General features: G+C 44.6%; 1 protein-coding gene across 2 annotated transcripts in view; it reads right to left on the bottom strand.

The window, feature by feature from the left end:
- Dchs2 (dachsous cadherin-related 2) overlaps positions 1-20365 on the bottom strand; it is a 208027-nt gene extending 187662 nt beyond the window's left edge. For both annotated transcript variants that reach the window (XM_017591290.3, XM_006232535.5), the window contains exon 1: positions 17308-20365. In XM_017591290.3, the coding sequence (XP_017446779.1) occupies positions 17308-19302 (1995 nt within the window). In that variant the 5' untranslated portion in view covers positions 19303-20365. The remainder of the gene's footprint in view (positions 1-17307) is intronic.
- Positions 20366-26686: the final 6321 nt, after the last annotated feature.

Raw genomic sequence — 26686 nt, 5'->3', positions numbered from 1 at the left:
AACCCAAGTGATCTAGAGTGCTTTCTGATCTTCCCTGTCACTCTCCTCATGAGAACAAAGCCACTTTATCAGTCTTTCTTGCTTTTGCCACACACGTCCTCAAAGTATCTCATAGATGGCCCATCCTCTCTCATCTGCAGATTGCATCTGACGTAAGCCACTGATATCATCTTTGCAAGTACTACACCACTAAGAAGGATTATAGCCATTTAGAGGTGGAAAGTTCAAATTTCATTTTCTACAAAGAAAGCATACTTTGTAGATAGAGTCCACAATATGAAGTATGATATACAACATGCAGAAACCTACTGAAAATGTTACATTGATAATATTTGTAAAGTTACCTCATTTTAAGTATAGAATGATTTGTTGAGAATGTGATGTTACACTTACTGTATGAAGGAATTAGAATGAGTTTTAATCCATATCTTTTGTTCAGATAGTCAATTGCTTACAATAAATGCAATTCTTTTTCCCCGACTTTAATTCATATTTAATTCATATACATATGAATTATATATATACACATATATATATGACTGATACTATTAATGACATCATGTTTCTTTAAAAGGAAATCCAAAGCACCTCTTCCCTTCACCTCATTTTGACCCCTGCTTGGGAAAAAACACTTTCAGAATAGCCAATACAAAATAATGACACAGTTGTCCACGATCCTAGGATACCAAAGGTTTTCATGCTTCATAGTTTCATTCTCATCTCAGCAGAGGAAGAGCCGTGAGGTTAAACCTGTGGTACCTCTTTCTTAGGAAATGTCCTTGACTTTGGAAAATCAGAGCCGTGCCCAGGTAACAGATACAGAAGGATCAAGTGAGAGACAGGATTGTGTCATTAGCCATTTACATAACTGGCCATCAGGACTTTTTAAAAGGATTGACACTCAAATATCACCAGAGAGGCAGCAGGATCCACCAAAGCTTTACTTTAAACCAATAGAATCAGGTTTGCCCTGAAACTCATAAGGTTTCTGTCTAACTGCTTGAGATAAGAGCCTAACTACATTTGGGACTAAATCCCCAAATAAGCGGCAAGATTATGTCATTAGCCCTTTACATAACTAGCCATCAGGGCTTTTCAAAAGAATTGCTTTTCTTTCTTCTACTCTCTACTCACCTCATGTCACTAAAGCTCAACTGAAACTAGACATGATGACCCTTCTTGGACCTCTCCATGGTCAGAAGTTTCTCCATGAACTATGCAAGTATCATCACAGTTAACAACACACTAATCCTACAAGGTAAATCCTAGTGTCGTCCCTGTTTTATGGATTAAAAAGCAGAGGCTCCCAAAGTTCAGGAACTTGTTCCAGAGCTGGCTGCTAAGGGGAGGAACTGAAGTTTGAGTTCACATCTGTCTGGCTCCAAAGTCCAAGCTTTTGCTCACTAGAACACTCTTCTTCCTTCCAAAGCAAGGACACATGGAAGTAATAGGAAGCAGCAAAGCTCTTCCTCCTCCACCTTACCTAAAAGCTTTCACACACTTCATCAGTAGGCTAGCTGAGCTATGTATGCTGACAGGAAAATGGTCAAACCTACAATGAATTTAACGACCTGGGCTTTTAAGAAAGAAATTAGAAGAAGAATTGCTAAGAAAGACACAGTGTTCTGGCACATAGACGGACGGGGTGGTAGCTTGAAAGCTACAATAAATTTTTAAAGTAGCAGAGTCATTCAGGCAATAATCAAGAAGAAGGTACTTTCTTCTGCTCGATAGAACATGCTATTTCAATGGGCTCAAATTTTATCATATAAGTTAATAAACAGAAGGGCTCCTATCAACTACGAATGTAAGTAATGTTAAGAAATGAGCAGTAATCATTCCTATATCTCTTATTTCCATCTATTTGCTTTTGTTTTTAAGTCAGGGCCTCATGTAGCTCAGGCTAGCCTCAAACTGCTGATGGTCATACCTCCATCTTCCAAGTGCTGGGATTCCAGCCATGTCCTGCCACGGCTCCACATGTCGCTTCTCATACACCTTTCCTACAGTTTAGCAACTACATCTTCTTCCCAGTTTCTTTCTTTCTTTTTTTTTTTTTTTTCAGAGCTGGGGACCGAACCCAGGGCCTTGAGCTTGCTAGGCAAGCGCTCTACCACTGAGCTAAATCCCCAACCCCTTCTTCCCAGTTTCTTAACTCCAGCATATGCAAATGAAAACATTCCTGCTCACAGACTAAACCAGGGTGCTGGGTCTACTTCAACAGACACTAGACACTGAACAGAGAGAATACAGATTTCCAGAAGTTTTCTATCAATGGGAAGGAGGCTTAACATATGAACTGTGTAGGACAGAAAAAGGTAGGGACCAACAAGAAGCAAATATTTGTATGACCAAGAAAATCAACTGAGACAACAAGGAAAAAATATTTACAAACTTAACCTGGGAGATGCATTTACATGCTAACGAGAAGAAACATAAATGGCCGCAGTGGTCAAAAATAGAGGGAAAAGATGCAATGAAGAAGTAATGTCAGAGTAAACAGGAGAAATGAAATGTGTAGTCTGAATTTGGGTGGGTTTGGTTATATACAGAAGAACCACATAGTCCTTAGGGACTGGACAGTGCAGAGATTAACACAAACTGGTTTCCATCTACAGGGCTCTGGTTAGTAGGACACATGATTAGCTATACAAAGAACAAGGCATTATGTTGAAAGAGAGGCTTTAGGAGAGAGGTTGGAGGGAACACAAGAGAATTGCCCATTGGAGTTGAGACCCCACTTGGCATCACACAGCTACAGAGGAATCAACAGTTCTCCTGAAATTATTCCAGCAGTCCTCCACAGCACCCATGTGTTGGGAGCAGTTTACCCAGAATTATAAAATATATAGAATATAGCTCAAATGGTCCAGTATCAGTGACATACATGTAGACACCAAAGAGCAAAAGCTAATTTGGTAAACTGAGAAGTCCCATTAGAGAGAGGGACTTATGTGCAAGATGAGATAAAAAGTAGGATAGGGATAATCTAGATACAAAATGTAAACCCAGGACCAGTGAGATGGTTCAGCAGGTAACATCACTGACCATGCAAAACCTGAAGACCTAAGTTTGATGCCCAGGTACCACAATGGAAAGAAAGCACAAACTCTGGAAAGTTGTCCTCTGACTTCCAAATATAAGCCCGATGTCACATAACACACACACACACCAACTGGGTCTAAGGGCACACAACTAGGACACTGAGAAATGAAGACCAGACATGGTAGAGGTCAGTCTGGTTTACATATTAAATTCCAGGCCTCATGGCGATATAGCAAGACCCTGCTTTGTAAAACAAAACAAACTCAAAGACTAAGGGAACTGAAATACAGTAACCAAAGACTGGGATTGATTGGTGTTAGTTAGGGTTTTACTGCTGTGAACAGACACCACAGCAAAGGCAACTCGTTTAAAGGACATTTAATTGGGGCTGGCTTAAAGGTTCAGAGGTTCAGTCCATTATCACCATGGTGAAAAGCATGGCAGCATCCAGGCGAGCATGGTACAGGAGGAGCTGAGAGTTCTGCATCTTCATCTGAAGGCTGCTAGCAGAATCCTGCTCCCAGGCAGCTAGGACAAGGGTATGGCCCATACCCATAAAGTTACACCCACTGCAACAGGGCCACACCTCCCAACAGTGCCACTCTCTGGGCCAAGCATATACAAACCATCACATCTGGGATTTAAGAGGTAAAGAAATTTTAGATTATTCAAGGTTAAACTGGAACCCATGATCTTTGGGAAACACAATTCTTGAAGTAGAAGCAGGAATAAACATCACAAAACTGGATCAGTTGATGGAAATGAGACACTAGCTTACTGCACGGTGTTATCGTGGAGGCAGAAGATTGCTAAAGACAACCAGTGTCGTCAGTGCAAGTGGGGACAGGCCAGGTTAAAAACAGGGAGATGACAGGAAGAAACTAGCTGAGTCAGACAATGGATTTCTTTGTTTTTGAAGAGGGTGGAGGGGCTTGTCAAATATCTGCCCATGGTCTATGGGCGAACAAGCAAATGGCCCCAGCATTACGTGGCCCTGCCTTTCAACCATCTGGAGTAAAAGATCCAGCTCCCAGCCCACACCCTTGGTCCCATCTCCTCTCTCATTGCCCTCAGAAGCTTGTTAATAGCTTTAATCTCCACCTCCATGTGTGTGAGATCTGAGTGTGGGTCTTCAGTCTTGTTCTGACTGTTGGATTGTACTCTAAATCTCTAAAGAGCCTCAAGATATTGTTTCCTGGACTCCTGGCCAAGGAAAACACAGCTCATGAAGAACAAGAGATCCCCTCCCAGAATGCCTCTTGTCTCCTCTCCTTCGTCCTGTAACACTCTTCTTTTACCCTTTCCACCATTGCCTTTCTTTCATTGTACTCAGTCCCTCGAAGTTCTCCCCAGTGCCTCAGGACATCCTCTCTATTATACTATCCCCTCCTTCAGGGCTTCCCCTACTTAGCTGGCCTGAATGCTTCCTTTTTTTTACTCTTCAACAGAAACCTATCCCAAACCTTCCTTTATGTATGCCAGTCAGAACTCAGAAATCTGCCACATCTTCCAATTGCTTCCAACAGGATACAAGATAAACAGTGGGCAAGTACAGCACTTCTTCCTGGGCTGTGACCTCCCATTTCTCTAAAACTACTTCCAGGTTACAGAGTTCTAGGTAAGATGTGGATAGATGTTGCCACCACAGAAAGGTGGTGAAGCATAAGAAGAATAAGAAAGAATAAAATATGACATAAAGAAAAATAGTACCTTAGTTACTTTTAAATTGCTGTTATAACATACTGTGACCAAGGCATCTTATAGAAGAGTTTATTGGGAGCTTATAGTTTCAGGGGTAACTCCATAATCATCATAGCAGGGAGCATGACAGCAGCCATGGCACTCAAGCAGTAGCTGGGAGCTTATACACATCTAAAAGTAGGAGAAAGGGAGGGCTGAGAATATCATGGGCTTTTGAAACCTCAAAGCCAATGACATACTTCTTCCAAAAGGCCACACCTCTTAATCCTTCCCAAATAATTCCACCAACTGGGGACCAAGAATGATCCTATGGGAGCTATTATTGGAAGTACTACAAAAAGGAAGGTCATTGACAGAGGAAGAGAGATGATTCAGTGCAAAGACACCACACATCCAGCCTCATAGGAACTGGGTGGGGAAGAAGCTAATCTGAAAGGTAAGGCAGGCAGCCTGTAAAGAGACGAGCTGACTTACCACAGATCAGCTTCAGGTTTAGAAGCTACTGAAGTGTAGAGAGCAGGCTAGCTAACATTTGTTCACTATAGACTCAGAGCCAGTATGAGTCACAAGAATTACAATAATCTACAAGTCCAGTTGACCCCCACCCTTCATTCACCTGGCAGAGGAAGTCCCACCACACACAGCACCATTGTTTTTCCATTGTGGTTTCCTTTTTCTTTTTTTTTTACAGTACTTTTAATAGAATTGTTTCTCCTCCTCTCCCTCTCCCTCCTCCTCCTTTTTCTTCTTCTTCCTCTTCTATCTCCTCCTCTTCTTTTCTCTAACTTCTCTTTCTCCTTCCCCTCATTTTCCTCCTTTTTCCTCTTCTTCCTCCCCCTCCTCTTCCTCCTCCTCCTCCTCTCTTCTTCCTCTCCCTCCTCCACCTCCTCAATCTTCTTCTTCTTTTGCAAACAAAGTCTTATTTAGTATACCAGTCTGGCCTCAAACTCACAGAGCTCCACCTGACCCTGTCTGATGAGAGCTGGGACTAAAGGTATTTGCCACAATTCCTGGCCTTTCCCCTCCTCCTCCTCCTCTTCCTCCTCCTCTTCCTCCTCCTCCTCTTCCTCCTCCTCTTCCTCCTCCTCCTCCTCCTTTTCCTTTTCCTCCTTCTTTGGAAAAGAAATTTTCATGGTTTTCTTTTGTGTTTCCCTTCCTGCAGTTATATAAATTTGCTTATGCAATTTTTATTACTTTGTTTCTCATTTTTCCTCTTAGATCTGATAAACTTTGAGTGAAGTAGCAGGATCCAAAATCAAAATTAAAATTCAGTAGCTTTTTTTATAAATCAGTAACAAACTGAACAAGTAAGAAATCAAGAAAAAAGTTCATAGTAAATGACATCTATGGTGAAAAACTTTAAAACACCGAGGGCAGCAATGTAATCTACAGATTCAACACAGCCACCATGAAAATCCTAACAACATTCTTCATAGAACTTGGAAAAAACCAACACTGTACATAGAAGGTGAGAAGTTCCTGAAGAGTCAAATTAATGTAACAGAGAGACTCATGCTGGACATGTCACAGCATCTCCTCTCAAAATGCCACAGGGCAACCAAGACAAAAAGCAGTATGGTATGGGTACAAGATCAGACTGGTTAACCAGAATAAACCCACAGACCCAATTTAATTATTTTTGGGAAAATGATCAATATCCTTAGACATGGGGAAATGAGAACAAAAACTGCTTTGAGCTTCCATTCACCATGTGTGTCACCATGGGCACAGCAAATGCTGGCAAGGATGTGGCAAAAGAGCAACCTTCCTCCACTGTCGGCAGAAATGGCAGCTGATGTAGCACTCTGGATTCCTATCGCAATTGTGCAAGAACTGAAAACTAGAACTGCCATACAAGCTGGATAACCCATTCCCGGATCTATACCAGAAGGAATCCAATCCATTGTGCCACAGAGACATGTAATGCTCTGTTCTAATTTCCTGACTATTCACAGTAGTTGAGAGATGAACAAGCTAGACCCCAACAACAGATGAGTAAATGAGGTGGTAAGTACGCATGGGACAGACTAGTATTCAGCCACACAAAAGGTGAAGTTATGTCATTTGCATGAAAACAGATGGCAGACCATCATGTTAACCATGTTCCCTCATTTGCGAACTCTAGCTTTAAATACAAAAGTACACATGTATTTGTTTTTATATACACACACAAGACATGAGAGTAGAAGTAAATCTTTGAGGGGGGACTTAAAGTAGAAAGTGGTTAAAAACAGAGTGGGGTGAGGAGAAATATTAATTCTCATTTTTCTCATGTGTAAAATCTACAAAATACATGGTTATACACATAGCTGTACATAACATACACATACATATAGAAGTGTACAGAGAGGACAAGAAGACAGGAAGGTGAATGGGGACCAAATATGGGCAAAATTCAATAGTACATATATAAATGTATATGAACATAAATATGAAAATGCCATGATAAAACCCACTTTAGGTAGTCTAATTTCTTAAGAAGGCTACATCTCACGGCTTCTCTGCCAAAACTAGGCTCCTTTCCAGCGGTTGAGTCCCAGGCACTAAATAGATGTCCTCATGTTCGTGACAATGCCCACTGATCTACTTTCGCTTTCAAGACACGCTCCATTATTATTATTATTGTTATTATTATTATTATTATCTCGTGGACTGACCACAGTTTCCCCTCCCCCATCTCCTCCCTCCCCATCCACTCCTCTTCCATTTCCCATTGAAAAGGAGAGGACGCATGTTCCTTTTAACTCAGTAAGATTCAAATAACCTGGCATTTGGAAAAAAAAACAGGCATTTATTTATGTGTTTGTACATATGATCTAGCTAATTTCCCCAATGTGCTATGAAAACATAAATTACTTCTTTCATTGCTCATTTTTAATTCATAAGGCAAGGGCCCCATTAGGAGAAGCCTGGTGTATAGTTGTTAATGAAGTTAATTTATTGTCAGATTTCAATTCTCAGAGAATAAAATCTTACTGATCACAATTTTCCAAATCCCTCCTAAGAGATTCTCTTTGGAGATGGCTGACCCTAGGAAGAAGGCACCATACATTTTTACACACACACACACACACACACACACACACACACACACACACACACACACACACACACACACAAAGGACTTCTTCAGCCACAGTGAGAAGAACTTACCTCAGGCTATCAGTAAACGTGTGCATGCCGTAACAGATGGCCTCCGAATTGCCGCATCACCTCTAAGTTCCTTAATTCTAAACATGTCACTTTATACCAGAAAATACCAATTCTCTCCTATCTTTACATCAACATATTAAACAAAGTTGCAACATTCTGTAGATGAGGAACTGTAGCCAGTAAAGTTAGCAGAGACTATAAATGGCAGAGTCACAGAGGTGGCATCTGAGGGTTTTGACTCTAGGTCAAGTTCATCTCAATACAAGGACCAAAGGGCCCTGCCTGAGACCAGGACAAAAACAGAACAAAGACTGAGTTCCCTGTAGGCCAGAATCACGCCTTGACTCCCTGAGCGGCTTGGTGCTAGCAGTCCATTTAACTTTGACTCTAAAATAAGGGACCTAAGGACCTGTGACCCACCACACCAAGGCCTCCATAGCATTTACATAACCTGGCTTTGTCGCTCTCTGAGAGCTGCATAAGACTTCTTGACTGCTACTGCTTTTCTGGAGAGCCCTGCTGAGAGGTTTCTTCAGCTTCCTTAGCATAGGGGAGACTGTATATAGATATGATAGACTTCTGAAGGAAGAAACATCTCAGCATCCATTGTCACAGCATGAGGAGCTACTAAAAAACCTGAAACACAACTCACATTTGCTCCTTTTCCATCTTTCCATGCGGAAAGCACCATTTTTGATTAGCATTTTTTTTCTGTTTCCGATTTTTTAAAAAAAATAGATAATTTTAATCACATCAAGTTCCTTCATTTCCAAAATTATGATTTATTACTATTTATTAATAGTAAGACGCAGGGCCAATGATGTGGCTCATCAGGTCTCACTTGCCTGACGACCTGAGTTCAATCCTGGGAACCCATATATAAAATCAGACGCAAGTACTCACATCTGTAAGTTCAGCACGCTCGATTGTGAAATGGGAGGTGGATACAGAGTCTGATGAATTCTTGTGGGCCAGCATACAGGGCAGCAGTCCAGGCAGAGAGACTGTGTCTCAAAACAGGATAGAAGAACTGCAAAGCTGCCCTCTGATCACCACACCTATGCTGCACATGCATTTAGCAGTGCTTCCTCACATGCCTACACACACACACACACACACACACACACACACACACACACACACACACACACGCACACACACACTACATACATATGTATACAGCATGCATTATGCACGTCCTCTGAGTCAAGAATTGATCTAAATATGCATGTATTGGTTCAACATCCACAAAACAAGTAGATTGATGCCATCTATATTTTGTAGATAAGGAAATGTAGTTCACTCCCCAAAACTAGATGACTAGCAAGAAGTAGACCAGAGACTCAGACCCAGGTACCTTCACCCCAGTGTCCATGTTTTCTACCACTCTATGGTATCTCATCACAGTCTTCACATCTGTGAACACTGTCTGACTTGTCATTCACCTTTAATCCCAGAGCATAGATGACAAAGCCATGTGGCCAGAGAGCCCACAGATTTCATGCCACATTTCTCCTTTTAGTGCATGCGATCATATTCCATAAACAGGAAAGGTCATGGCTAGTAGCTGGGTGGGAGAGGAAAGACGAAGAATGCTATCAAGTTCATCCAGAGTCCCTAAAACAGGTCCTCAAGCATAGCCGGGGCGCCTACCACACGCACTGGTAGCTATGATGCTAAGCAGTATAGGCCAGAAAACCCAAGATGGTAGCTAGTGCAACATAGACACATTTTGAACATAAGCATGTGTGGTTCTCTGGGAACATCTTCTTCCTGTGCATATGAGCAGGCAGGCAGGGATTACTTAATCCAAAACAACACAAACCTATGCAGTAATAGAAATATAAACCTCAAAGGTGGTATACTTCATTGAGTAAATGTGTGTGCAGTCGACAATGAGAGTCGGGGTGAGGGAGACAAAGAATACAGAACAAGCAGTGCAAAGCAAACCACAGACAGAACCAATGATGGAATAAACTTTACAATAAGTCTGGTCCATGTGCCAGTTAAATACACAAGGTAAGGAAGGAGAACCCGGGCTAGCCACCAGCCTCCTTTGCTGTATAGCTTCAGCAGGGCTCTCTCGCTTGTTAGACAAAGAATGTGAGAAAGGACAGATGACTCCAATGCCAGTAAAGTGGATTCCATCAAGGTACATAGAATCCATTGTCCCATGTTCTCATGCATGGGAACAACTGCAACACACACACACACACACACACACACACACACACACACACACACACACACATCTGAATAATACCAGTACACAAGGAGTGATGAGAGTCAGAGCCAGGGTGATGGCAACAGGCAGAAAGGAGAGGACAGAGGACACGTATGAGAAGTTCTGAAGGAAGGTCTTACCAAGCATTGCAGTCAGACCTGGGGGAAAATCAAGAGGCACTGAGACTGTAGAAAGCATCTTCTTCCTCACTAAAGTCTCTTCATTTCTAAGGTTGGCATGGCCTCTTGGTAGGAGGCCTCCACCCTATTCCTTGGGCCACCTTTGTTCAGTTCCTTACTAGCCCCAGCCATGATCGCTGTTCAGCCCCTGACACTTCCAAAGCTGGTGAACAATCCTCCCTTTGATCATGCCAACTCCCAGTGGGGTGCTCAGCACCACGGCACAACAGAAGCGAAGCCAACACAGGCAGAAAATACACACGGTACTTCTCAACTTTACCAAAGACTAAGATAAAGTTCAAAGAAAACAGTTGCCAAGGAAAATGTGAATGAGAAGCAGGATAACAGCGGTGTGGTCTTTTCTAGCCACACAGTAGAGCAACACTCCAACCTTCGCGTTTCCCATGGTTCCCCAGGAGGCAGAACTCAGCACTAGTGGACCAAGCCCAGGCACACCTCCTAAACAGGCTTCTCCAAGGAGACTGTGAGATGTAAACAGCCCTGATTTGCAAAATAAAAACAAGCTTTTCCCCCAGTATATGGACCCCATGGAACACAGTCTTGCTTTCTATCCTTCTAACTACAGATGTATAGGATGACTCCCTCCAGCTCACAGCAATCACAAATACACTGACATCTTCCAAGTGCATGAATGCCTCTAGTGAGAGGCCACAGGAATGAGAGAGTTTGAAATAATAACGTGGGCTGCTGTGGAGAAGGAACTTAGAAGAGACTGTGTGATTCCCTTAGAACTGTGCTTCTTAGCCTGTGCATCACAACCCTTCTGGGTGTCAAAAGACACCTTCACGAGGGGTCACCCAAGACCATCAGATATTTACACTACAATTCATAAGGTGGCAAAATCACAGCTAGGAAGTAGCAATGAAAATAATTCCAAGGTTCGGGGTCACCCCCACATGAGGAACAGCAAGCATTAAAGGGTCCCAAGCATTAGGAAGGCTGAGAACCACTGCCTTAGAGAATAGTGAGGAAAGAATTAAAATTTTTTCATGTTATTTTTTATTTTGCTTTTGCTTGATTTTTTGACAAAAGTGCTTGAGTAGAAAACATGAGTTCTAAAGTAGGTAAGGGAGAGGGGAGAGGGAAAGGAAAGGAAGGGGGAAGGAAATACAATTAAATTGGGAAATGTTAGGTCTGAGATGCCAAATATATGCAGTAGAGGTTAAGTACCTACCAGATCTCGATCTCTCTCTCTCTCTCTCTCTCTCTCTCTCTCTCTCTCTCTCTCTCTCTCACACACACACACACACACACACACACACACACAAACACTCACACACACACACACACGCACACACACACACACACACACACACACACATCCATGAAACAGACGCTTGTAAGAGAAGTTGACCCTTAGGTAGGGAAAAGGGGCTTCTGGGATTTTGAAGGCAAGAGTGAGTAAATTAGAAAAGGGTGAAAAGGAGAACAGACACTTCAGGAAAGTCTCTGCTATCCTGAGTGCACAGTGGTAGAAGAAAGGAGGAACAGGCAGGAGAGAGGAAGTGAGAGAAAGATAGTGTGTGGGGACAAATGCATCCAGAAAATGGGAAGTAGGCAGACATTAAGTCCAGAACACTCCAGGGGTAAGGAGGTCACAAGCCTGAAGAACCCATTAGCTGTGGTAGGTAGAATTTAGCACAGTGGCAGAAGAAAGTCAGACGAGGGAGAAATGGGCACCAAGTAGGGACCAGAGGCCATCCACTCCGGAGGCTGATGGGGAACTGAGGCATAACATCCAACTTCAAGCTCAGCTAGACCTGGCCATTGCATTCACTGCTCTGCCCCCAGCACCAAGAATTGTTCTGCCATGTAACGGGTTCTTGGTAAACATTCATCTGCTGCCCTTTATTAAACGGATGTGACTGTCTTGGTTTGGGATTTAATGCTGTGAAGTGACACCATGACCAAGGAAACTCTTATAAGGGACAACATTTAATTGGAGCTGCTTACAGAGGTTCAGTCTATTATTTAATGTGGAATCACGGCAGCATCTAGGCAGGCATGGTGCTGGAGGAGCTGAGAGTTCTACATCTTCATCCAAAGGAGCCAGAAGCAGATTGGCTCCCACATGACTAGAAGGAGGGTCTCAAAGCCCGCCCCAACAGTGGCACACTTCCTCTAACAAGGCCAAACCCACTCCAACAAGACCACACCTCCTAATAGTGCCACTCCTAAGGCCAAGCATATACAAACCATCACACTGCTTGATTAAATAAATGAGTTAGTGGATGAATTCTGATTCTTGTGGGGCTATAAAAAAATATAGCCTTGTGCTCATGCAGGCATAAGCACTGTGGTTAATACTGTTTTAAGATCTGGTTGTAAGAAGAGAGAAGAGGCCATGAGTACAGCTCATATTACTGCAGAGGGAGTCTTTTTTTCTTCTCTTTTTTTTTCCTTTTTTTTTTTAGGCTGAAGTTTTTAGGTTGGTAATCTGAGGGGGAAAACTATTCTCAGGTTAGACACCTGAACTTGGTGATGCCAACAGCTGGATGTCTGAGTGAATCCCTCTCTGTCAAAACCACAGTTTTTTATACTGTGTATCACAGTCCCACGCAGTCCCATAATTCAGTGTGGGGGTCACAAGACATTTGGTACAAGAAAAAGGATTCTAATTGTGCAACAGCCACTAAAACTAAAGTGAAACTCCAACATGTAATGAGTCCAGGATTTTGTGACGACAACCACCCATGTTGCAAGGGCAACTTCACTGCAGCTCTGGTCGTGAATACCCAGTAGGTGCACTTTGCACCACACCCGCCAGACGCCAGGCAGCGCCCACCAACCCTGTATGAAATACTTCAGCTCAGACTCCAGACTATGGTGTCCTAGCGGGCTTCTTGCTGTCCTTACAAGGTTGTCTAGTCTTATAGAAGCATAACGTTTTAATTACAGAAAACAAAGACTTTCAATATGTTCCTCCCGTCATTCTCTAGCATGAACAAATTGCGTTGTTTTGTGTCAGAATGCCTAACTTTAAGAACTGCTGTCTAAGTTGCTGGCTTGACTTTCACACTCAATGGGTTTTGGCTTGAGATTAAGAAGGAATTTCTTAACTAGCCCAAACATGTTTCTACCATCTTGTGCTCCATTCTTTATGCTATGCAATATTCTCAGCAATGGTTATTATAAGACCAAACTATGGATCAACTCTGAAAAGCACTGAAGATATTCTACATACTGCAATATTAAATAGACACCCAAGTTAATTCTTTATGTAAAATTAACCGAGCACGCTCATCTCCTTATTATGTAAATATGCTTTTTCTTTTAAAAATGAAAAAGTATTTATATACCAATCAATTATTTTATAATTTATCAGTAGATGTTTGAGTTGTCTGCTTACATAACTATGCCTCAGATCACATGAAAATTTCCCAGAACAAAGAAGAGACCAATGGGTAAGTTTGAGGAGCCTTAATCTAGACCAGGACAACACTAAGACACCGACAGGAACTCTGGGTAATACATTGTTAAGAAGGGGCTTTCCTTAGGTAGGAGGTAGGGAGAAAGGAACAAAGGCATTGAGGCAAGTGCCCAGAGAGCTGCCACAGTCAGCTCTTCTTTACTGTAACAAAATACTCAAGACAAGCAGCTTATAAAGAGAATGGTTATTTTGACCCAGTTTTAATCCCATTGTGGGACAGGCTAGGGGAGATAGTGAGCTCTGGATCAGGCAGTAAGGGTCTATAAGGAACAATGGAAAGGGAGTGGGAGAGGGGAAGAAGGAAAGGGAGAATTAAAACACAGAAAGAAAATGCCCTGGAACTTAGGGCATAGTCACAGCTAGTGGGCTAGAAAAGTTCACACAGCCACTGAGGAGAAACCACTGGAGGCTAAGGCAGAGGGTCTCTACAACTCTTCAGTGGCTAGAGAGATCCCTGGAATTCCCAGATTTTCCTATCAGGACAACTTCATACTGTCTCTAGCAGCACTGGGAAAGATGGGAAACTGTCAAAGATGCAGCTCAAGCCCAGATGAGCCTCCATAATGGATCCAGGACACAGGGAGATGTGAAGGGATAACGCTACCCCTGGTGGCAGAATCATTTCCATGTTAGAAGCAACGCTACAGAAAGGTTCTAATCAAAACAGTCACAGCGAACCCATCTTCTCTCCTGCAAACAAAGCTATATTTTATTAGTATCATGCCAAGACCATCAAGCCTCCCCAGTACAAGCAGTCTTGGAAATTACTTTATCTAACTTTTGCCCTATCGTGACATCATAGTTCATCATGACGTCACTATCTTTGGACACTGGGCGTCTATGGCCCCCTCCATGTGGCCTCCTCTTCTGCAGTATTCCTAAGTCTACATGGCTGGTCTCTGGATAATCGGTGGAATTAATACAAATCACTGTCAAGGTTTCTTCCACCTTAAGCAGATGATGACCTCTATCCTTTATGACATCAGACTCTGGTTAAAAGATGAAACACTCTTTGGTGGTGTTAGCTATACACGTGTGGACTCGTTCATGTCAGCACTGAGGAATGACTGCTTCTCAAGCCTCCTATGGATAAATGAGAGCTGAGGATCAGCTACAGTGGAAACTCCTGCACTACATAAGACATCTTTATATTACCCTGGGCTTCTATGTATATAAGTAGGTATGGGAATTAAACATCTATTGATGATAACTCATAAATAAATTTATTTTAAGATAATTGCTTGGCAGTTATTTTTCACACGTATTAAAGACAAAACCAAATTCATACATTATTCCAATGACTGTCCTTGTTTCATTTTACACAGGAGCTGACCCTTGGCTGAATGTTTGATACTGCAGGATGCCAAATATCTTCAGCGTTTTTCAGAAATAATCCACATTTTGATCTTGTAATCAACAGTGTTGAGAACATGGCTTCATATAAATATACAGTGCAAAATTACAGATGTATATTTAAAAACATTGACACGGTTTGAATATGCTTAGCCCAGGGAGTGGCACTATTTGGAGGTGTGGCCTTGTTGAAGGTGTGTCACTGTGGCATGGACTTTAAGACCATCCTAGCTGCCTGGATGTCATATGAAGATGTAGAACTCTCAGCTCCTCCTGCCCCATGCCTGCCTGGATGCTGCCATGCTTTTACCTTGATGATAATGGACTGAACCTCTGAACCTGTAAGCCAGCCCAATTAAATGTTGTCCTTGTAAGAGTTGCCTTGTCATAGCGTCTGTTCACAACAGTAAAACCCTAACTAAGACCACCATGTTAGAAATTATTGTAAATTTTCTGCTAACCCCCAAGTCAAAAGTCATTGAAAAGTTGTAATGAAAGTCTAGTCAACAACTCAGACAGACAGCAATTTTTAAAATCAAATATACTAATACAAAATACAGATGATATACTAATTTGTTGTCCATACATTAAAGAATAACAGTGGAGAAATGTTTAAAAGTATCTGTTTTCTATAGTTAAAGCAGAATGTGTATAAGAGCAAAGAATGGAGCTATTACAAACCCATTGTCCCACAACTTGAGAGGTGGAAGCCTACACAGGAAGTTCAAAGCCAACTGTGGCTACAACAGACCCGGAATCTTTGTAAAACAGTAATTATATAGTAGATATACAAGATATGTGTATTTATTAAATATGTTTGAAAATACATATTGAATCTGCATATATTATATAAAATATGGTAAATATATTTAAAATTATATATAGTAAAAAATTAATAAAAATAAAAGATAAACACTGTACTCCAAATGAGAGTCTCAGACCAAGCACAGGTATGTCTGGTGACAATCACTAGTGCTATGTGATTTGCAAGCATATATAATACCAGGGAGCACAACACACAATATGCAATACACAGCACCAAGAGCTGGGTATTCAGAAGTACAACTGTAGTGAAGTCCCATGATGTAACACTGACGAGGGGTACCAGGGATCCCTGTGAATTAATTTTGGTCTTGGGCAGTTTAGACACCTTTCATGCTGCCACACTTTTTACAACCCCCATGTTCTGTCATGTGGCCATGACCCGAATTTCCAGAAGCTAGAGAAGGGATAAGAGTACTGCTAACTACATAGCCTAAAAGACACAAGCAACCCTGAAACCCACCTCATTTATCTGAAGGTTATCGGGGGCACACTAAAGTCTGGGCGTTCTAACTGAAAAGTTGGGAGTACAGAGCAGAGGTCTGAAGTCTACACCAACTTGGGAGCTAATTAAAGCGCAAAGTAAATCCAGCAGTCAGAGAACTTTCTCCTCCTTACTTCTTCAAGTTATCCTGGAGTGACTGAGTCAATCCTGGAAATGTATCTAACATCAGGTATGAATAAGACGAGAAGCAATAAGGAGGAGCAGCCTGAAAGGCAGAACACAGCATTCCAATGGTACAAGAGAGCTCCCAAGAGCTCTAAAGAACACACCGAAGTCAAATCGCAAAGCACAGACCCTGGGATAACCATGGTGGAGGTGAGTCTCCTCTCCTCCAGCACTCAAGCCCTCACGGAAGGCTCTCGGCCCACAAGCATGATAGCTACAATGACTTGATGCCATCAATAACCTTGGTGAACTTCCCAAAGCCTGTGGGAAAGAGCGTAAGAGAGACTTCGGAAGTGGTCACTCATAAAGGTTTCAGTGTTTAAAAATGAGAAGGCTCCCCTGAGTCCTGAGACACCATATAAAGTTCTCAAAAGCGTGTGGCATGGCCTACGCCCTGAGATCTGCTTTGGGACAATGGGGAGACCCTCTTGATTAGATTTGGGGCAATAGAGTGTGAAGGAAATTGGAGTACCAGGGGGGAAAAAATCCAAGAAAAAAGTATACTGTGCTGGAGAGAGGACATTAGAGATCACAGGGACACATGTCACAAAGTTTGGGAGACTAGATGATGAGCTTGCCTCTCCCTGAAGACTCTACAGAAGGTATCTTTGCTTCTGCAACCAGAACAACCACCCATGCCACATTTTCCCAGACCTCCTCACCATCCATCCCAGGCCTTGAGCCGGGCCCAGAGACCCGATATTCTCACCTGCAGAAAGCAATGTCCGAGCGCAGAATGTTCAGCAACGGTGACATTATACACCTGCCTCCGGAAAACGGGCTCGTTGTCATTCACGTCATCCACAGAAATGCTCACTAGACAGGTGGCAGAAAGTGGTGGCTCTCCAAGGTCCTGGGCCACCACTCTCAGCTCCACTGTCTCCTGGACCTCTCTGTCTAGAGCTCTAGTAGTGCTGATCAACCCGTTGTCCGGGTTGATGCTGAAGGATGGCACACACTCTGCCTTGGGTGACAGAGCCTCAGACTCGCAGGGATCCGAGAGTTGCACTAGCGCATATCGCAGCCTGGCGTGATCAGTGCCAGCCTGGTCAGCATCCAAAGCGCTGACCCAAACCACCGAGGTGCCAGGGACAGCGGCTTCAGACACCGAGGCCCAGTAATGCTCCAGGCTGAAGACAGGTGGCTGGTCGTTGAGGTCCGAGACCCAGAGCAACAGCGACTCCTCAGTGCTCAATGGCGGGGACCCAGCATCAGTGGCCACTAGTCTTAACTCGTATAGATCTTGGCTTTCCCTGTCCAAGAGACTCTCGGTGCAAAGGAAAAATACTCCAGGTGGACCACCCGGCCGCAGCGCGAAGGCTCCGTTCCCACCCTCCAAGGACAACTTGGTGCTGCCTGCCCCGAGGAGGCGTGCATCAAGCACCCCCTCAGCCTCCTCTTCATTCTCTGGGTCACCATCTGCATCGGACACCGAGATTCGAGCCACGTAGTCGCCTGGTCGGGCGCCCTCAGAGACCTGGGCCGTGCCTCCCTCGGTGAGAAAGAGCAGGTGGATGGCAGGCGGGTTGTCATTCACGTCCAGCACATCAATGGACACGCGCACAGTGGCTACCTCTGGCTCGGCGCCCCCATCGCGGGCCTGGACCACCAGCTGGTGCCAGGACTGTTCCTCGCGGTCTAAAGGTCTCTGCACCCGCACTACGCCGCTCAGCTCCTCCACCGAGAAATAGCCCGGATCGCCCGGTGGCCCGCCACCTGTGCCCGCCACGGGACCTTGCCTCTCCCGGATACTGTAGCGTACCAAGCCATTGGGTCCCAAGTCGCGATCGGTGGCACGCACGCGACAAACCTCAGCTCCCGGCTGGGCGTCCTCACGTACTGCGGCGCGGTACTCGCCCTGCTCGAAAACTGGCGGGTTATCGTTCTCATCCAACACACGCAGCTGCACGTGCAGGAGGCCGGTGCGCCGAGGGCTGCCACCGTCCCACGCTTCAATGTGCAGCTCGTGCGCCGCCGCTGCCTCTCGGTCCAAGCGCCGCAGCAGCACCAAGTCTAAGGGTTCCAGGGGTGATAAGGACGCAGGCAAGGAAGGCGACGCCGGTAGCCCTGGCGTCCCGTAGCGCAATTGGAAGAAGGGTCCTGCAGGGTCCTGGGGCAGGTCCGAAGCTTGCAGCAAGGTGTAGCCCTGGATGCTGAACAGCCCGGCGTCCGGGTCCTGGGCGCCTGGGAGGCGGAAAGCTGTCCCTGGCGGGCTGAGTTCCGACACGTCCAGCTGCAGGGAGTCGCGGGGAAAGCGAGGCGAATGGTCGTTCACGTCGTTGACGCGGATCTCCACCTGCACCACCTCTCCCAACAGCGTGGCGGCCACGAAGCTGTAATGGTCCCGCCGCTCGCGGTCCAGACGCCGAGCGGTGCGGATGATACCAGTGTCCGGGTGCACGTGGAAGTCGTCCAGCAGCGGGGAGTCATCGGAGTCCTCCGACAGAAAGAAGCCATTCCCTTCCTCCTGCTGCGCTGCTGGCAAGCCCGCGCGAATGTCACCCACTAGTGTGTCCGGGGGCAGCCCCTCGTCCACCGAGAGGCTGAGGTTGAACACCTGGGCAGACGAGCCCGAGGCTGCCCACAGCCAGGCATGTACGAAAAACCGGAGCAGGGAGCTCTGCGCCCCGGCGCCGCGGGGCCGCCCACGGGGTGACCCCGCAGGCTGACGCCCTTCACCCATCCTCCGCCCAGCAGGGCTCATTTCTCTTCCAGCTCTTTAGGCAGGCTCCCGGTAGCTGCCAGCTTGTGTTGGGATCGCACAACAACCCAAGAGCCTCTTCACTATCTAAGCCAGAGAAGAAAAGACTTTGTTTGGCAAACAAACCAAAAGACCCAGGAGTTCCCAGGGTGACATCTGCAACTGGTGCAGACGTCCTCGGCCCGCAGCTCACGCAGGCGGGGGCGGCTCTAGCTGCCTCTGCCTCCGCGGCCACCTCTCCAGCCTCTGGATGTCTTTAAGAGAGTCCCATCGCTTTTTCTCTCTTCTTCTATTCTTTTTACATCTGTTCCTTGTTCTGCTCGGCTGGCTGTTTCCCCCTGGTAAAGTCAGGTGCATTATTTCTTTTGCCAAAAAGGAGGAAATTATTTAAAGCGCGCACACGGAGAGGAAGGGGATCCGGCCGGGAAGGGGGTGGAGTAAGGGCGGGGAGGCCGAGAGGGCGCGGGGCGGGAGGAACGGTGGGAGGGGCCGCTCCGGCAGCAGGCTGCTACAGGGGCGGCCTCTCCTCCCCTCTCACCCCACCCCTGGCGTCTCTGGGTGCTGGGGACTACGCGGCGTCCCCTCCGACTGGGCCTCCTACTCCTTAGTCCCCTCCCCGTGTGTGATGCGGCTCGCACCGCGGTGAATTCCAACCTGCGAGCCTCGGTTCTGTAGAAGGATGAAAACCAGCTAGCAGGATGGACACGGAGCCCTGGACAGTGATGCTGATGGGCTTTTCTAGCCTGGCTTTGCGTGCCAAGTGTACTAGGTTGGGGGAGAGGCCAGAAGCTTGCTCCTACGCCCCCTCTCCATCCTCAGGACTGCCCCTGCCGGAGCCTGCCCGTGACTCCAAGAAGGTGGGCGTTATAGGATCACTTTAAGAAGCCAAACTTGTGTTCTCTATTTGGTCAGGGAATCCCCCCTCCCCAGCGGAAGGACAGATGGAGTCAAAGGCCGATGCACAGCTGGGGCCAGTTTGACTGTAAAGCAGAGGAAGGCGGAACTTGGAAAAAATGAAAGAGAAAAAAAAAAACTTCCAGAAATCCTAAAAAAAAAAAAAAAAAAAAAAAAATCTGTGACACACATGGTACATAGCATGCTTTCATTGTGCTGCGCTACTATTTAGGACGTGCAAGTGTCTTGTCACTCCCCTCTGTCACCGGTGATGATGACAATGCATGGAGCTTGTGAAGTTTTTTAGGAATCCAGCGCCATCATGCCTCGAAGCATGTTTGCGATGATGATGTATGTGCAGATGGACCTTGTGGTTTAAACCCCGGCACCTAAGCTCTACCTCCTCACCTAAGAGAAGGACCTTGCAGGGATCCAGCATCTCTTCCAAAGTAGTGATTCACCTCAGTCTGCATAGTCACGGGCTTCCCTCCAGCGCCCCGTAGTTATAGGTAGAAACTGATAAATGGCCTCTAATAAAGTATATTCCACCAAAGGAGTCTGCCCTCTTGAGAATGGCCAGCCATATGTAGGGAAAGGTTTCTGCAATTTTGCATTTCGGCCAGAAGGAATAATTAATTTCCTAGATACTGTTCTGTGCTAGAGAGAGACCAAAAGCCCAGCGTACCGTTCCCCAGGAACCCTAGTGAAATGCCTTTTCATATTGAGTGACCTATGCATACCACTGCATTAGCAGCCACACCACCCTGTACCCCTGACAAAATAATAATCAAATGATTTTCTGTGCAATAGATGTGCTGTGTGTACCAGAGGTGTTATTAAAATAATACCAGCCTCCCTTTTATCAATCGAGTGCCTTTAAGCATTCCGGAGATCAGGCTTGAGATTTTGGGGTCTTCTTTCCAACCTTAATGCAAAGGCATCAGACATCTTACATACCAACACCACTACCACCGCCACTGGTCCCTTCTATAGGTAGTTCTCCATCCAGACTGTTTCTAAAGCCGACACAAAGTGTTTAACCCCTATTCAGAACCTACAGGATCCCTTCTTGTTTCAGGCTCCTTCGTAAATTGCCTGCCTTGCTCTTCTTGCCTGGGTTGTTGAGCTTCTCTGTCTAGATCTCTTTCTGGCCCACAAAACAGGCTCTTTCTCATTCAGGTCTCAACTAAGATGCCAACTGAAGGGACTTCTCCCTGACCACCCTCCTTCTAGTGGGCCCTCCAAAGTAAACCTAGATTAGATCCTCACATTCTATTTCATTCAAAGAACCCTTGAGTACCTGAGATCAGCTTGTGTGGTTCATCTGTTTATTCCATTACTCCAACCTGACCCTCTTCATGGACTTAAAGCACTGCTTTATGTGGGATAAAGAGCTCCTGAGAGAGTGTTTGGCGAAGGGTAGTTCACTCGTCACTGTGTGTATCCAGTGGCTGGAGTAACTGATAGGCGGATAAACGGATGAACTTTTAAACTGGAACTTGGAAATCACAACTAAAAATTAATTGGCCATGAGATCCTTCTCTGTGGTGAGCCCCAGCTTTGCCTTGCTGGTTTTCCTCATCCTGTGAAGCTCCTTTGGACCTTTTCATCTTCTCCAACACTGTATTAGCGTCCACTATTTCCTGGAGACTAAAAGAAAAGGTGGGGTCTTTTTTTTTTCTGCACATGGCGCTGACACATATTTTGTTAAGAAAGGTTTACTTTTGAAACAAATGGAAAGCTGGGTCTTCGAAAAACCTGTTTTCCTGTTGGTTGGCCCTTGGTTTTATTATTGGAGTAGACACATGCAGTTCCAGGTTTCCTGGTCATGTCTCAGTACCTCCCCTGAATGTCTTGAGCAGATTTCTAAGCTAAAAAGTCCAGTTCTCTAAAGATAAGGAGAGAACTTCTTTTGGTAATGTGGTCTCAAAGCCCTGCAAGAGACAGGGCGATGTCCAAGCCTCTGAGGGAAGAGTCCACCACGGCGTGACTGGCAAGCCCTGTATCCTTGTAGCGGGGGAAATCCTCACACTGCTCTGTAAAGTAAGGCAAGTTGGGGGAACCCTCACTCTGCTCTACAAAGTAAGGCAAGTTGTGGAGTTTTGCTAAGTTTCTGTTCCCTTAAGTGGGAGCAATGCAAGGATGTTGGGAACTTTTAAAGAGGCATGAGAGTGAATTGCAAACAGGAAGCACCCCTGATGCTGGCTTTGTGGTATTGTTTTATGTGGGGAAATGTTCTAGGAGCTCAACTGTAATCTCAGCTCTCACTTCTCAGCCCCCAAAGTGTCTGAAGGGAGAGGATGTAAAATCCCCACAATGATGAGCAGAAACTATCACAGCTAGAGAGGCTGGACAAATCCTCACTGCGTGTTCTATGGTGTCAGTACAGGTTGGCCATCTTGAAAATGCTTCCTCCTGGACTGTAGATAGTTCTTTGCAGTGGGATAATTAAATAGAACAAATAGTTATAAAATGCTGGAAACAAAGGGTTCAGAACATCGAATGCTAACTAGCCATTTAGGACAAAATTTATGATGGTTAGCCCTGTTCTGCAGGTGAAGAAACTGAGGGTCAGGCACAGTGCAAGTGATGTGACCAGAGTCACATAGGCAGTGAGTGACGCAGTGGTCCCTGAACCTGGATAGTTCTGCTTTCATGTGCATGGCCACTTACTGAGCCCTCATATGGTGTTTTTGTCTGCTATTTCTTTTAAGTGCATGCACGGTCTTTTGCCTTCCTGTGGACAGCATTACAGTGATATAATGAGTTTGAGAAGAAGCTGGGTAAAGTGCAAAAACAAATGTGGCTGGGACAGACAGCACGTTTGTGGAAATGGAGGGGACAGAGTGGCCACAGGAAATGATTGCTCGGGAGTTAACCAAAGGGCATCAGCTCTTCAGACAGGAAAGGTGAAGACAAGTGCTTAGGAACTTGTGAGCTCTGGGTGCTTCCTGCTATTCTCCCTGGGGCAGACGCTCTGAGGATCACAATGTCACATGTCAGCTTGGGAGCTAACATTGCCATCAGCCAGATCTTTTTGAAAAAGCTATTGAGCTAACGAATCTTTAGAGCTTGATATAGCCCCTTTTATAGGTCAGGTTTGCTAGGCCGTGGTGCCCTGTCATTCAGTCACACCACAGTGTAACTATTGCTGTCAAGTTATTTCGTATGCCATCAACATTTATAATAGGGTCATGGAGGTTAAGGAGCCTAACCTCCAGAATGGGGTGGGAGCATCACTTAGTCATTTGAAGGCCCTTCAAACAAAAAAGGAAGAGGACTGTGCCTCAAGATTGTAGCATACAAATCCCCACTGAGATTCCAGCAGGCTAAACTGCCTATGTTGGTCAGCTCTCTGTCACTGTAATAAAATGGCCTGACACAGTTACCTCATGTAAATAAACATTTGGTTTGTATTTTTTTTTTTTTGACGTTCCAGTCCAGTTGTTTCTGCTGCTGTGGATGAGGTAGCACTTCATGGAGTGAGTGTACAGCACAGGGAAAACTCGCAATGTGTGGCCGAGAACCAAGGAAAGAAGCATCTGGAGTACCACAGTTTCCTTCAAGACCACACCCTTCAGTGAGGTGCAGGGCCCCCACTACTGGGCATCACTGGCTAAGACTCTATCTCCTCCAAATGCACCAGCTTGGGGAAAAAGCTTTTGACACATGTTGGGGAACACTGCACATCCCAATGATCATGCTAACATGTCGTATTTAAGATAAATAGATATTCGGGGTTGGGGGTTTAGCTCAGTGGTAGAGCGCTTGCCTAGGAAGCGCAAGGCCCTGGGTTCGGTCCCCAGCTCCGAAAAAAAGAACCAAAAAAAAAAAAAAAGATAAATAGATATTTGAGATCTAGGTGATTGATTGGTAGATAAATAATTGATAATTAAAGATTGACATATAAATAGATGATAGATAAGTATTAGATAGGTAAATAATAGCAAATTGATAGGTGGTAGATATATACATAGAGAGATATCTAGACAGATTATGTTTAAATAGATAGAATAAGTTCTGGAGAATCCTGACCAATACAGAGCTTTTTTAACATAAAATAACTTTGTATATATACATATATATGTACATATATACATATATATATATATATATATTCTTAAAACACAGAGCTCTGGGCTGGGTGATATGGGCTCTGGTTATAGAATGCTTCCCATAGACACATAAGGAACTGAGTTCAGATCCCCAGAATCTGTCACACAAAACAAGATGGACATATTCCCCATACCTCTGCTGCAAGGCTCGGGTATCACTGCAGAAGACGAGAAAGAAAGATTGTAAGAGCCAGGGGTTCCAGAACATTGCTCCCTAACAGCGTTTTGCAGACAAGGCAGACCCATTGCAAGGAGGTCCCAGCACCTGTGACTACTGCAAGCATCAGACCTGCATTAAGATCATGTCAGTTAAATGCCAGCATGGTGGAAGAAGAGCCCAGCGTACTCTGCTCCCCCCTCCCTCCGCTGATGTGCTATTGGCAGTTGATAGCTACTAGAAGAGAAAGAACGCACTTTTTTCCCTCAGGGTTAGGGCCCCAGGAAAGTCGCCGTGCTCCAGTGGGTACCTACACACCCACACACATAACCACCAGCCACAAGCTCTAAACGCCCAGTGGTTAAAAAGACAAGAGAATGTGAAGTCCAAAGGGAGACGTGAAAGGGAATGTTGGAAGAAGTTGAAGGAAGAGAACTGGAGGAAAGATTTGATCAAAGCGCATTGGATACACATCTAAAATTACTGAGGAATAAATAACCATTTTTAAAAGAACTCAATTCTAATCCATTTCTTCAGAGAGAAAAAAAATAAGATGATTAGTGACTGAAGAAGACACTTAATGTTGAGTTCTGGCCTCCTCCTGAAGACATATTCATACGTATCTTCACATACACATAATGTCTGAATGCACATAAACATACACACACACACACACACACACACACTATTTTTAAAAAGATGGGTGAAATTAGAATCCTATTATAATAGAAATTTTATAGGTAAAGAAGTTCATCCCCATACATTACATTCTAAGCTACCCCAAAACATATTAGTTTTTCTTTTCTTTTGATCTGCACGTATTTATCTATTCTAATTTTAAACTCAGTAGAGTATGCGGAGTTCTACATAACATGGGTGTTTCAGGTATCAACATGTGCTTTCTGCCCCCCTGATCCACAGGGAATATAGAAAAGATATAACATCATTATAGTATTGGGTGGAACTGCCACATCTTAATAAGCATGTACTACGCTGACCCATGTTTTCAAATTTAGGGGAAGTTACAGTGTAAGTTACATACAGAGCTGCCCCTCCCCCCCGCTATTGATGCTTTGGTTTATAATTTCTTTATTATAGCACAAGATTGATACTGTACTTCCAGTTTGGAATTTTGTTTTTCCTGGGCTGGTGATATAGAGTCAGACATTTGATCCCAAGAGAAAGAAACATCGACCCTACAATGGACTGCACTGTCAGATTTGGAGGAATACATACATTGGATAAATTACCTGACACAGCCAACCTTTCAGACTTTCATTAATTTGAAATGTGAATATTTCCATCAATTAAATAAATATTAGCAATCAATAAACACTTTATTATGAAATAAGTTTTGTAATCAATAGTTTTATCCAACCACAGCCTAGGTATCATGAACACAGTTAAGGTGCCCAGGGTTATCTGGCAGGAATTTTCTTTTTTTTTTTTTTTTTTTTTTTTATTAACTTGAGTATTTCTTTTTTTTTTTTTTTTTTATTAACTTGAGTATTTCTCAATTTCGAGTGTTATTCCCTTTCCCGGTTTCCGGGCAAACATCCCCCTCCCCCCTCCCCTTCCTTATGGGTGTTCCCCTCCCAACCCTCCCCCCATTGCCGCCCTCCCCCCATAGACTAGTTCACTGTGGGTTCAGTCTTAGCAGGACCCAGGGCTTCCCCTTCCACTGGTGCTCTTACTAGGATATTCATTGCTACCTATGGGGTCAGAGTCCAAGGTCAGTCCATGTATAGTCTTTAGGTAGTGGCTTAGTCCCTGGAAGCTCTGGTTGCTTGGCATTGTTGTACTTTTGGGGTCTCGAGCCCCTTCAAGCTCTTCCAGTTCTTTCTCTGATTCCTTCAATAGGGGACCTATTCTCAGTTCAGTGGTTTGCTGCTGGCATTCGCCTCTATATTTGCTGTATTCTGGCTGTGTCTCTCAGGAGCGATCTACATCCGGCTCCTGTCGGTCTGCACTTCTTTGCTTCATCCATCTTGTCTAATTGGGTGGCTGTATATGTATGGGCCACATGTGGGGCAGGCTCTGAATGGGTGTTCCTTCAGTCTCTGTTTTAATCTTTGCCTCTCCCTTCCCTGCCAAGGGTATTCTTTTTCCTCATTTAAAGAAGGAGTGAAGCATTCACATTTTGATCATCCGTCTTGAGTTTCGTTTGTTCTAGGGATCTAGGGTAATTCAAGCATTTGGGCTAATAGCCACTTATCAATGA

This window comes from Rattus norvegicus, chromosome 2 (assembly GCF_036323735.1).
Source record: "Rattus norvegicus strain BN/NHsdMcwi chromosome 2, GRCr8, whole genome shotgun sequence".
NCBI classification, from domain to species: domain Eukaryota; kingdom Metazoa; phylum Chordata; class Mammalia; order Rodentia; family Muridae; genus Rattus; species Rattus norvegicus.
Note: the sequence above shows the minus strand (reverse complement) of the source record. Positions and strands in the feature narration are given on the sequence as shown.